This window comes from Cebus imitator, unplaced genomic scaffold (assembly GCF_001604975.1).
Source record: "Cebus imitator isolate Cc_AM_T3 unplaced genomic scaffold, Cebus_imitator-1.0 Scaffold159, whole genome shotgun sequence".
Lineage (NCBI taxonomy): Eukaryota > Metazoa > Chordata > Mammalia > Primates > Cebidae > Cebus > Cebus imitator.
In genome coordinates this window covers 3,195,026-3,207,388 of record NW_016107474.1, presented here as the reverse complement: position 1 = coordinate 3,207,388, position 12,363 = coordinate 3,195,026, and the positions used below count along the sequence as shown (strand labels likewise).

The window sequence follows — 12,363 nt, the reverse complement described above, 5'->3', positions numbered from 1 at the left end:
AGAATCTTGCTCTGTAGTCTGGAGTGCAGTGACACAATCTTAGCTCACTACAACCTCCCTCTCCCGGGTCCCAGTTCAAGCAATTCTCCTGCCTCGGCCTCCTGAGTAGCTGGGATTGCAAGTACGCGCCATCCAGCTAATTTTTGTATTTTTAGTAGAGACAGGAATTCACCATGTTGGTCAGGCTGGTCTTGAACTCCTGACCTGGTGATCCGCCCACTCCAGCCTCCCAAAGTGCTGGGATTACAGGCATGAGCCACCACGCCTGGCCTTTTTGTTTTTTTGCTTTGTTTTTTGAGACAGAGTCTCACTGTCGCCCAGGCTGCAGTGCAGTGGTACAATCACGGCTACCGCAACCTCGACCTCCCGGGCCGCCGACATCCCCTCACCTCAGCCTCCTGAGGGGCTGGGTCTACAGGCATGCCACTAAAATTGGCTAATTTTTTTTTTTTTTTACTTTTTATAGAGAGGGGTTCTTATCATGTTGCCCAGGCTGGTCTCAAGTGATCCACTCACCTCAGCCTGTCAAAGAGCTGGGATTATAGGTGTGAGACACCTTGCCCAGTCCTTATTATTATTATTTTTTATTTTTAGGATTGTTATTATTGGCCTGGTACTGAGTAGTAAAAAGGAGACACCTACCCCTGCCAGCATGGGGCTAGATGCCTGGTGGAGTTCAGGAAAGGGTGAATCTAGGCACAAGTACATACAGTGGAAGGTTTGAGAAGGGACCCCTGTTTGAGTTTCCCAGTCGCCCCAATTGCAGGAAGGTGGAGGCCACACCTTGCACCTTCCCACCCGCCAGCCCCATCTCCTTTCACACACGCCCCTGCACCTTGCTCTCCCTGCAGCCAGCGTCCCCGCACGGCTACCATTTCCCCCTGGCCAGTGAAGCACCACCAAGAGGCAGACACTACAACCACGGTGGCAAGAAGCCCAGGCCAAAGACAAGAGTTCAGGTCCCACTAAGAAGGTCTGACCTGGCTGGGCACGGTGGCGCAAGCCTGCAATCCTCTAGGAGGCTGAGGCAGGCGAATCACGAGGTCAAGAGATCGAGACCATCCTGGCCAATATGATGAAACCCCATCTACACTAAAAATACAAAGAATTATCTGGGCATGGTGGCGCATGCCTGTAATCCCAGCTACTCAGGAGGCTGAGGCAGGAGAATCACTTGAACTTGGGAGGTGGAGGATGCAGTGAGCCGAGATCATGCCACCGCACTCCAGCCTGGCAACAGAGCGAGACTCCATCTCAAAAAAAAGCTCTGGGACTTGCTGCAAATAATTCCACCTCCGTAACAATAATAACGACCGTGACAAAATCGTAATGATGAGAATTACACTTATCACTCGAATCTCAAGCGCTAACTTCATCCTGGGCACCATCTTCAGGGGACCTGCTCATTCCATTTCTTGCAACAGAGGGTGGGCACCTTTTCTCCTGCTCAGGACTGGATAGTAACTAAAGATTTTAGGCGTGGCCAGCCCAGACGGTCTCTGCCCAAGATTCAACTTGGCCATTATAATGTGAAAGCTGCCAGAGGAACAGGCGTGGCTGTGTGCCAATAAAACTTGACTTACAACAGGCCTGGCCATGGATTGCTGACCCTTGCCTTCCACTGATCCCGAGGGAGATGCAATTATGGATCCCATCTTACAATGGGAAAACAGACTCAACTCAGAGCATCAGTCACTTGCCCAAGGACACAGCTCACAAGTGGCAGAGCCTGACTTCAAACCTAATGCCCAGCCTCAGTCCTCTTGCCTGTCAAACAGGAGGAGCAGGTACCTGATGCCAGCCCGACTGGGAACTGCCCCCGGGGCAATGGCTGGACAGGCGGGTTCTGGGCCCTTGCTCCCTGCAGTGTCTGGGATCTGGCATCAGGCACGGAAACCAAGTCCAAGAGGCTGCAGAGCACCCAGGAGTCAGGCTCGGTGGGGCGGGGTCTGCCTGTCATCCAGAACCTCAGGCCCGAAGCAAGCCAGGCTGGCTGCTGCACCTGAGCTCCCTCATTCCCAGATCAGCGTGGCAGATGAAGCCAGCTTCATGTCCCAGCTCTGCTGCTTCCAAGCTGGGCAAACTGCTGAGCCCCTAGGCCTCACTTTGCTCATCTGTTAAATGGGCGGATGGCAGCACCTATCTGAGAGAGAGAAAATGAGATCTACAGAGAGCCCACAAAGCATTTGTAACAGGGCCTGATAGCACTCAAGAGGACCAGGCCATGGCTGGGCAGGTAAAGCCTGTAACCCCAGCACTTTGCGAGCCCAAGATGGATGGATGACCCGAGGTCGGGAGTTCGAGACCAGCCTGGCCAACATGGCGAAAACACATCTCTACTAAAAATACGAAAATTAGCCTGGCATGGTGGCAGGTGTAATTCCAGCTACTCGGGAGGCTGAGGCAGGAGAATCTCTTGAACCAGGGAGGCAGAGGCTGTTGTGAGCAGAGATCACACCGCTGCACTGCAGCCTGAAAGAAGACAAGGCTGCTGCTGTTACCATCACTCTCAAGACATTAACCCCAGGCCTGGGAAGCCTGGGCACCTGAGTGTGGTTCTTCCCCGTAAGCCCTCACCCTGAATATTACACTAAGACAATAAAGCGTAAAACCCCAGTGGGGACTTTAAATACAACCAAAAAAACTATAATGCAGGAAAAGCCTGCACCCACAGGCTGAGATTGGCTCCAACCTCCCCTCCCCTCATCTCCCTGGGGGTCGTGACAAAAGTCACCCCTCCTGCCTGCCCACTGGGGGCTTTACACCAGCCTGGGCAGACCTTCCTTAATAGCTTTGAATTTCCTAGCCTGACACTTCCTCCTCTTCTGAGACTCTGTGTAAATAGAAAATCGGTCACCTGATGAATAAATATGCACCAGCAGCCTCCAGTGGCAGGTGAAGAGGGGTGTAGATTACAAACACCTGTGCTTTGAAGACGCCCTGTACTTAAGAAGATTCATTCCTGGCACAAGCTTGTCCTGAGCGCCTCCAAGGCAGGCACAGCTGCGGGGGAGGCACAAGCTCTCTGCTTTTCCCCAGCCACAGCCCAGGAGGAGGCAGACAAGAAAAACCCAGATACAGCATGAGAATCTGTTACATTTTGGGTTAAAGGGCTCTGGGGAATGTCACCGCCTCACACCCAGCCCTCATTTACCTGGAATCTTCCAATGGGGGAGATGGCTCTGAGCTCCCATAAGGCTCATTCCACCCTCGCCTTACAACCTTTATTTTACTAAGTTGGGGATTCCCGGTTCTAATTTGGATTGGATCCGCTAAGGGAAGTGCGGAGGGAGGGAAAAGCCAAGCTTGCTGTTTGTTGATTTGCATTTCCGGCAGTGGATGGGGGGAGGAAAGAGATCAAGAATGAAATGGAAACGCTGGGAAATATTCAGTATTCTTCCTATAAAAACAGCATAGACACCAAGCAAAAAAACATGGCCCTGGTCAGTTACTGGGAACTAAAACAGACACCACGAAACTCAAAAAGAATAAAGTACAGAGTTCCTAAAGCAGGAGTTTTTCCTGCCTCTCCCCCCCCCTTTTTTTTTTTTTAAGTCATTTGGACTCTGGTGACCCTCCACCCTGCTCTATTAACTCAGTGAAAACGTTTGCCCTGGTTAGGGCAGCAAAGGCCAGATCCAAGGGCAGTGGGTCCTATCCAGGCCCCTTCCTCCCCCCACACACTCCTTATGGGGACTCCAGGGCGAGGTGGAAGCCTCAGCAAAAGTGACAGGATCTTCTGAACAGAGAAAGAAAAAAAAAAAAAAAAACCTGAAACCGAACACCCGGCCACGTGCACCTCTCCCCAGCAAAACAATTCAGAAATAAAGCTCCAGGGCAGCGGCTTCTGCAGAATTTTATAAGCCTCACCACTGGAAAATTAGGAACTTCCCCTCTCCTCTCTATACCCCCACATCACCTCCTCCCCCTACACCCCACCTTCATTAGGTACGGTGTGTCAAAGCTGAAGGGAGATCACCTCAAAGGGAGGGAGGAAAAATAAAATTAGCTCATTCCTAGAACCTGTGGCCACAATCAGCACAACCTTCCTGACCTGCGGTCACATGGCCCTACCTGGGGCAGGCCGGTGCGTTTCTCCCCGACGCCAGGGGGAACAGGGGTGGTGGTGCCGGGGCGCCGTGGGGGAGGGCCCTGGGGTCCACCACCGAGGGCTCCCTCGCCAGAATTTCGGGATCACCAGCTTCCATTTAGTCTACACTCAATTTTAAGGTTTAGAAGTCCAAATAAGGTGAATTCAGGAGGGGCTCCCCAAACCTCCAGCTGTCAGCACCCCCCTCCCCTCCAGGCTGAAAGCGCGACTAGCCCCGAAACAGAAAGTTACAGGGCGAGCGGCTGTCACGGCGCAGGAAGGTTAAGGAAACAGGAAGCCACGCCAAATACCCTCCTGAGCTTCCCCGGCCCCCTCCTCCGACCTCGGCGGAACAAAACCTTCCAGGGAATCCCAGGCAGGAAGGGGGGCGACGGGATGGGGGGGCCGGCGAGGGACGCTCGCGCTTAGACCGCGCAAGGGGGTTGGCTGGAGCGAGAGGGAAATCAGCCCCAGGACTGGGGTGGGGGGCATGCTACCCGATCGGGGCGGCCTGCAGCAAAGTAACTTCACACTCGGCGCGTAATTCACCTTGGAAGGCTTAAGTGCCTCGGCCGCTCGCCGCGCCGCCGCGGCGGAGCCGGCTCCGGGCAGACAAAAGGAGCGAGACGCGCAACCCCCGGCGGCGGCGAGGTGGGGGCGGCGGGCCGGGTGGGCGCTCCCCGCCGCACGTAGCCGCGCACACCGCGGGCTTGACCCAAGCGGGAGGATCCGAGGCCGCGCGCGCCCGCCCGCGGGGGGCACCGCGGACCCACTGCCCCGACCCTGGCTGGGGGGTCTGGGAGGGGGGTCGGATGAGGGAGGGTCCCGGGCGCGCCGGCGCCGCGCGGGACCCGGGGAGGCGCACGGCTCGCTTACCTGGTAAGTAATACAGCGGCGGCTTCAATCCAAACATGGTTCAAATTAGAATTCCATAGTGGCCAGAGAGGGATAAAGAAGGAAAATAATATTAAAACCCAGCAATGAACAAAAAGCACCGTTCAAGCCACGGCGCTCAAAAATGTCCAAAACAATAAAATAAAGGCAGAAGAGCGATCCCGAGAGCGACGAAAAAAAAAATCAGTCTTTTTCCCCCCCCAACACAAGATGATCAAAAGGCTCTCTCTCCGGCCAGCGCCCGGGCAATTTCGGCCACCTTGGCCCTGGCAGATCCACAATGAGGTAATTGACGACCAAGGACGGGCCGGAGCCTCCACGGCTGCCCGGGTGTCTTCGCCGCGTGTGTATTTTCTGCCTTTTGGACTTGAGATGCAAATTAAAAAAAGGAGGGGGGAGCACGGCGGAGGGAAGCAGGCGGGGAAGAGAAGCGAGAGAAAAATAAAGGGGGGAGGTGAGGGTGATGAAATTGGGGGGTTAAGATCTTCAGGGATTACTCATTTGAAAGGAAAAGGGGGGGGGAAGAGAAAAAAAAACCAGCCCCCAAGACGTGCGAGTAGCAATCTCTCCTCCATTCAGCCATTTGAATGTCAAGGGCGAGGGTCAAGAGACCTGTTTCCAACAGGGTTTCACGTTCAGAACCAGAAGGAAAAAGGAAGGGGGGGCGGCGGGAGGGGGTATCTCTTGTTGCCAAGGAGAAATCGGCTTTGTTTTGTTTCCCCTTAGCTACTGGATGAGGAGGGGCGGGGTGGCGGGGAGAGGAGGAGGGGGCGAGCGGGAGAGGGGAGAGGAGAAAATTAATACCCAAACAGCCAAGAAGTACCGAGGGGGAGATTTCTTCTCGTAAATAAAAGCAGCAACGATTGCAAACAAGTCTCCGGCAGGAGAAAGCAGGCCGGGGCGCCGGCTCCCCTCCCCCTCTCGCCACCAACACCCCTCCCCCCTTTTTTGGTTATCTCCCTGGCCCGGCGTCCCACCACTGACTCAGATAGAGGGGGTGGAAGGAGGAGGAGAAAGAACTCGCGGGGGCTCTGGCGCCTGGGCAGAAGGAGGCAGGAGGAGAGCGGGGAGGCAGGCAGAGCGCACGGCGGTGGAGAGCCCCTCGATCAATTTTCATGCAAGAATCATTATCGGTAAATTGGAAAGCTGGCTGCCTGACAGCAGATTTGTCTCCCCTAATGAAAGCGAAAGGGTAGGGGCGCAGCGGCGGGCGGCTGAAGGCGGCGGCGGCTCCTTCCGTCTCTACGCGGCATCTTCCAACAGCTCCATGCTTCGCAGGGCGATAATAATAGTTTCACTTGCGAGCTTCCCCCCGCGCGGCCGCCGAGCTGGGCGGCACATCCATGCGGACGCGAGCGGGGCGCAGGAAGCCGGGCACCCCTCTCCAAACCTGGGGAGGGTGCCGCTGCCGGAGGCGGGGTGCTCCCCTTCGCTCCCAAGCGGGGGCCGTTTGCAAACAGTGGGCGGCTGCGGGCGCCGCTGGTCCCCCCTCCGGCTGCCCAACTCCGCGCTCTGGCCGCCCGCCCGCCCGTCCTCCCTCCCTCCCCACCCACGACTGACAGCTGCGGGAGCCAGGAGTTCGCTCTCCGCCAGGACCCGGGAGGAGAATCCCCACACCGTGACCCGGGGCCGCCTTGTGTGGAACCCACGCGGGGCTGCGGCAACGCACACGCCGGCCGGCCCCGGTGAGCTCCTCGGGCGAGCGGTTTGTTTCCCTCCTTTCTTTCCCTCTCACCCCTCACCCCACCCCCTAAAAATCCCTGTTGCAAGTGTAATCAAATGCTTGATAGCATCTCCCACACTCTCCGTGCTCTGGTGCATTATCAGATCCGGGAAGGCATGCTTCCAGGCAAATAGACCTAATAAACGCTATTACTGGGATTCTGCAAGCCCCGGCTGCACCATAGTAACGAGAGCCCCGGCTAATTTGGTTTAAGAAAACGATCGACTGCACAGAGTGTGTGTGAGTGTGGAGCCTGTATCTCTCCTCCCCACGCCGCCTCCCTTTCACACCAGCTCAAGAAGGCCCCATGTGATAATTCCCCAAATCGAAGGGGAAAAAACCCTGCCGCCAAACCACATCCTGTGCGCTCATTGTCCAGCCCAGCGATTTTAAAGAGACAGGATCCATTTACCCACGTCCCCCGACCCCCTCCTTGAACGCACGCTGCAAAGCTGCCTCTTGATGTGACAATTTATTTTCAAGCCCTTTTACCTCCTGAAGGGCCCCTCGGTGGCACAACCAGCGGGAATCACGACTTGGTGACACTAAGGGGTCACCTTTTGACCCCAGATAACAATCATGGTTTGAGGAACAGACCTGAGCCCGCAGGTACGCACGGCGGGGCACCGCGGTCACGCCGGGCTTGGGTTCCTGCCAACGCTCTCCAACCACTGCGTAAATCAGGGGTCCCCAGCGGCAGCCCCGGGGTCCCTGCTAAACGCTGCGGCTTCAAATGACAGCTGAACTCCCGGAATACGATACCCTAGAGAAAAGCTCGGGTGGGCACATTGGAGGAGGCTGGGGGCGGGAGCTGCGTGCCTTTTGACCTTTCCAAGCCACTCGCCAAACCCTCGCCTACCCCGCCAGAAAAAATCTTAAATGAGCTGGGCGGAGCGCTCGCCGCCGCGGGAGGGGTGGCGCTCTTCCCCGCTGCCGCCTGCGGCTCGGTGGCTGCGGCGTGCGGGCGGCCGCCTTCCTCCGGGGCCCGGCCGCCGGGGGTGCGAGGAGCGTCTCGGAGTCCCCCAGCTCCCTGCTGTCCCCGCCTGGCGCCCCCTCCCCGCGGGCGGCCGAGCGCACGCGTGCGCAGGGGAGGGCGCCAGAGCTGCTGACCTGGAGGAAACCGGCCGCCCGCGCCCGCCGCCAGCCTCAGGCTGCTCCGCCCCGCGCTGACCCTGGAGGTCGCGCCAGGCCCTCGGCGCCGGCGGCCCTTTGTTTCCGGAGCTGCGTGGTGGTGCGCTCTCTGCACCTCCCCTTGCACCCGCCGCCGGCGGCGGCCTGGCAAGCGGGGCGGCGGGGTCGGGGTCCAGCACCTGCCCTCCCTGTCCCCACCCTGCACGCCCCGCCGGGCCTCCCCTCCAGCCCCCGCTTCCCCCTCCCACCCATTTATCACCCATTTGTCACCCGCGCGCTGTTCAATCTGTGCCCCTGGGGGGCCGGGGTGGGGGGGTGGCGACGGCCAGGACCTGGGTTAGACCGCCCACCCGCTAACGCCTCAAATTGGAAAAGTCTCCCATCTTACTTAGGGGGAAAAAAACTATTTTTAAAAGACCCTAAACTATCAGTTTCTGTTGTCAGTCTTTTATTGGTTTTTAATTCTCCGGGATTACACGAACAACAGTAGTAATTAATACTAAACCTTCTTCTACTGTATATGCTAATGGCAGGAGCCATAAAAATTAATTTGCAAACATGTCATTACACAATAGCTGTACAGGCAATAAACCTGTAATTATGGGCCAATCACAGGCATGGTACAGAGGGAAGGGTGCTCCCCCAATCTGCTGGGTGCCCCCCTTCCCCTGCTCCAGCGGGGAACACGATGCCAGAAAGAAGCTTGCCTCCTGGGAGCCACCTGTGGGGAAAGGGAAAGGGGTCTCTAGTCTGGAGCTCCCATCAGCCTGGCTTCCAGGCAAGACCACTTGGAACCAGCCATCAAGGTCCACCTGAGACTGAAACTGACCAAGGAGAGGCAAGGCTGGGGCTTGGAGAGCTCCCCAGGCCTGGCTGGTGGTGGGTAGGCCAGACCAGGAAGGAGAGGACCAGAGAGGAGCTGCATGCTGGTGGGCCAGCTCCCAGCTGATTTTTGCTTCCTTCTCCAAGACAAGCATCTCCCCCAATAAGTATTTGAATGCCTGCATCGAATTACCTAATTGCTTTTAGCCACACCCTTGGGAAAGAGAGCTGTAAGATTCTAGTGATGGCTCAGCCTCCTCTGGCCCTGGGTCTGGACGTCTCAAAGTAGGTTAGTGACATTTCCTGGTGACAGGGACCTTTGTAAGGGAGGAAAATATGAGATTCACCATGGGAGGGTGGTTACACCGCAGCTGCCGACCCAATGCCAAGCAGCTGAGGAACAGTAAGGAACCCCACCGTGCCCCGCTGCGGCCTCCCTGGCAGCTTTCCATTGAATGTCCGCTTGTTTGCCATGATGGGGCTGAACGCAGTAGTGGGAAGGATTTTCCCCTTTCCACTGACCCTTGTGGCTTGGCTGTGGTTTTTGGAAGCCATCACTACAGCCATTCATTCCCAGGGGAGCCGCACTCCCACCTCTGAGGGTGCCTATGGCCTGGCTAGGGGTCACGGGCCACTAGTCTAGGCCATACCAGGATGGAGTGCCAGGTGCCCAGGTGAGAAGGGCAGTGCCCTTTGTAAGATTTCATCCCAGAGGGATTCTGTCCAAGCAAAGGATGTCTCTATTTCTCTCCACCCACACTTCTCCGGAAAACCCCAGTGGTGGCAATGCCCTCTCTCCCTGTCCCTGAGCTCACCGCTAGAGAGGAGTCAGACATTTATGGAAAAGAGGTAGGAAACTGGGCAGTCTGGACCACCTAGACCTGAGCCTCCAGGTACCCCTTGTTAAACGCTGGGGACACCATGGAGCAAACTCGCCCTGCACCTACCTGAGAAACCCTGCCCATGCTGCAAACCAACCCAGGGTCAGAGGGAAGAATGGGGCCCAGCAGCTCAGGGCCACATTCTGAATACAGCAGACAAAAAGAGAAAATTCAGTGGCTCACGAGTAGGAGGCTGAGGTGGAAGGCAGATCACCAGGTGAGGAGTTCAAGACCAGCCTGGCCAACATGGTGAAACCCCATCTCTACTAAAAATACAAAAAAAAAAAAATTAGCTGGGCATGGTGGCACTCACCTGTAATCCTAGCTACTCGGGAGGCTAAGGCAGGAGAATTTCTTGAACAGGGACCTGGGAGGCGGAGGTTGCAGTAAGCCAGGATTGCGCCACTGAACTCCAGAGCTAGAGTTGGGCTACAGAGCTAGACTCCGTCTCAAAAAAAGAAAATTGCTTCATCTCTTCATCTCTATTGGGAGAGAAAAACCTCTCAGGAGGTCGTATGTAGCCCACCAAATCCCTACCCTGAAAATGCAGGGACCCCCAATCATCTGTACCTTCACAATAGAGGGTCTCCAGACTCCTCTAGCGGGGCCGCCTTCACCACAGCACAGAGACAGCCTAGCTGGCCAAGAGAGTCAGCTGAGAGCAATATAAATAGCCTCCCAGCACGTGCTAGGAAAATTGAGGCTGCAGGCTGGGGCCTGGAGTGCACGAGGCGGGTGCCTCGGCTGGGAACTGTGCCCACGGGCATCTGGTGGTCCCGCAAGGCCAGGCTGCAACCAACCCCTGTGGAGAGGGGCCCTGCTCCCCAGATTCCAGGAAAGGGAGGGGCAGGAAGCTGCATGGCTAACCTGGAATGCCCTGTCTGTCCTCTGGTGGGCAGCCTCTGTTTCCCTCTTAGGGTAATAATACCAGCTGATGCTTCCCACGTGCTCAGTCTGTGCCAGCTGCTGTTCTAAGCACTTTTCCTGGATAGCGCATTGGATCCTCCTGACAATCTTGTTCAAGGTCACCATGAGTTCCATTTTTCAGATGAAGCACAGAGAGGTCAAGCAACCTGCCCAAGGACACACAGCCAGTGGGTGGCAGGGCTGGGGTGGGAACCCAGGCTGGCTCAGAGTGCATATTCATTACCATCAGGAAAGGTTTGCAGTCAGACTTCAAATTCCCTCTGGGCCCCACCCTCTGCATGCCCTTGGGTGGTGATGTCAACATTCTGACCTCAGTTTCCTTACCTGGAAAATGAGGTGAATCACCCCTGCACTTGGGGCAGATGTGTGTAATGACTGTGGCGACAGGTGCACAGAGACTCCGCGCACAGAGCAGCCATCAGTCCTGTGACTTGGATAACAGTGGTAAGGACACTAACAGCAGCTCCCACGGATGGGGCCTCAGGCACCGGGGCTCCACGCTGCCAGGTTTCCTGCAATGTCGTCTTACTTGGGACCTGCCGCAGCATCCCCTCCCCTTGAGACAGACACCGCAATGGCCATTACCCAGTTTTGTGCATAAGGATGCTGAGGCCGAGAAAAATGAAGGCACTCACCAAGGGCATACAGGGAGGGGACACACCCTGTTTCTCTTTCTGTCTGGCTCTAGTTCTGAAGTCACTGGACTGTCTATGAACATTCCAAGTCTCAGGCCAGTCTGAAGTTGAAAGAGAAAAGAGAACCTCTGTCTGGTCGCACCTCACAGTGACTTCTGCATATCCAGCTTCTGTTTTTACCTTTGCTTGGTGGGAGCTACAGGGCACGCCCCACCCACGTGTGCTGTCTCATCTCAGAGCCGAGGCCTAGCCAGCCTACCCCGGGCAGCAGGAGAATGGTAATCTGCCAAAAGTTATGTCCACATCGCCAGGTACAGTGGCTTATACCCATAATCCCAACACTTGGGAGGCCGAGGTGAAAGGACTTCTTGAACCCAGGAGTTCAAGACCAGCCTGGGCAACATGGTGAGACTCCATCTCTACAAAAATAAAAATAAAAATGTTAGCCAGGTTTGGTGGCATGTGTGCCTATAGTCCCAGCTACATGGGAAGCTGAGGCAAGAGGATTTCTCGAGCCCAGGAAATCAAGTCTGTGGTGAGCCATGTTTATGCCGCTGCATTCCAGCCTGGGTGACAGGGCAAGACCCTGTCTCAAAAAAAAAAAAAAAAAAAGAAAAGAAAAGAGATAAAAGGTATGTCTGCCTGGTACCTGTGAATGTGGCCCTATTTAGAAAGAGTCTGTGAAGATGTAATTAAGAATCTCCACGCCAGGCACGGTGGCTCTCACCTGTAATCCCAGCACTTTGGGAGGCCGAGGTGGGCAGATCACCAGGTCAGGAGTTTGAGACCAGCCTGGCCAATGTGGTGAAACCCCGTCTCTATTAAAAATACAAAAATTAGCATGGCGTGGTGGTGCGCCTGTAATCCTAGCTACTCAGGAGGCTGAGGCAGGACAATCACTTCAACCTGGGTGGCAGAGGTTGCAGTGAGCTGAGATCACACTATGGCACTCCCGCCTGGGCAATAGAGTAAGACCCCGTCAGCCGGGCGCGGTGGCTCACGCCTGTACTCCCAGCACTTCAGAAGGCTGAGGCAGGTGGATCACGAGGTCAAGAGATCGAGACTATCCTGGTCAACATGGTGAAACCCTGTCTCTACTAAAAATACAAAAATTAGCTGGGCATGGTGGCACATGCCTGTTATCCCAGCTACTCAGGAGGCTGAGGCAGGAGAATTGCCTGAACCCAGGAGGCAGAGGTTGCGGTGAGCCGAGATCGCGCCATTGCACTCCAGCCTGGGTAACAAGAGTGAAACTCCGTC

General features: G+C 56.0%; 1 protein-coding gene across 5 annotated transcripts in view; it reads right to left on the bottom strand.

The window, feature by feature from the left end:
- Positions 1–12,363, bottom strand: part of GSE1 (Gse1 coiled-coil protein) — a 314,063-nt gene that overhangs the window by 112,892 nt on the left and 188,808 nt on the right. Inside the window, exon 1 of one of the 5 annotated variants that reach the window (XM_017543652.2) lies at positions 4,967–5,703. The exons of 3 other annotated variants lie outside the window; for them this stretch is intronic. In XM_017543652.2, coding sequence (XP_017399141.1) covers positions 4,967–5,003 — 37 coding nt within the window. In that variant the 5' untranslated portion in view covers positions 5,004–5,703. Of the gene's footprint in view, positions 1–4,966; positions 5,704–12,363 lie in introns of those variants that run through there. One more of the 5 variants, XM_017543649.2, reaches the window with a different exon arrangement.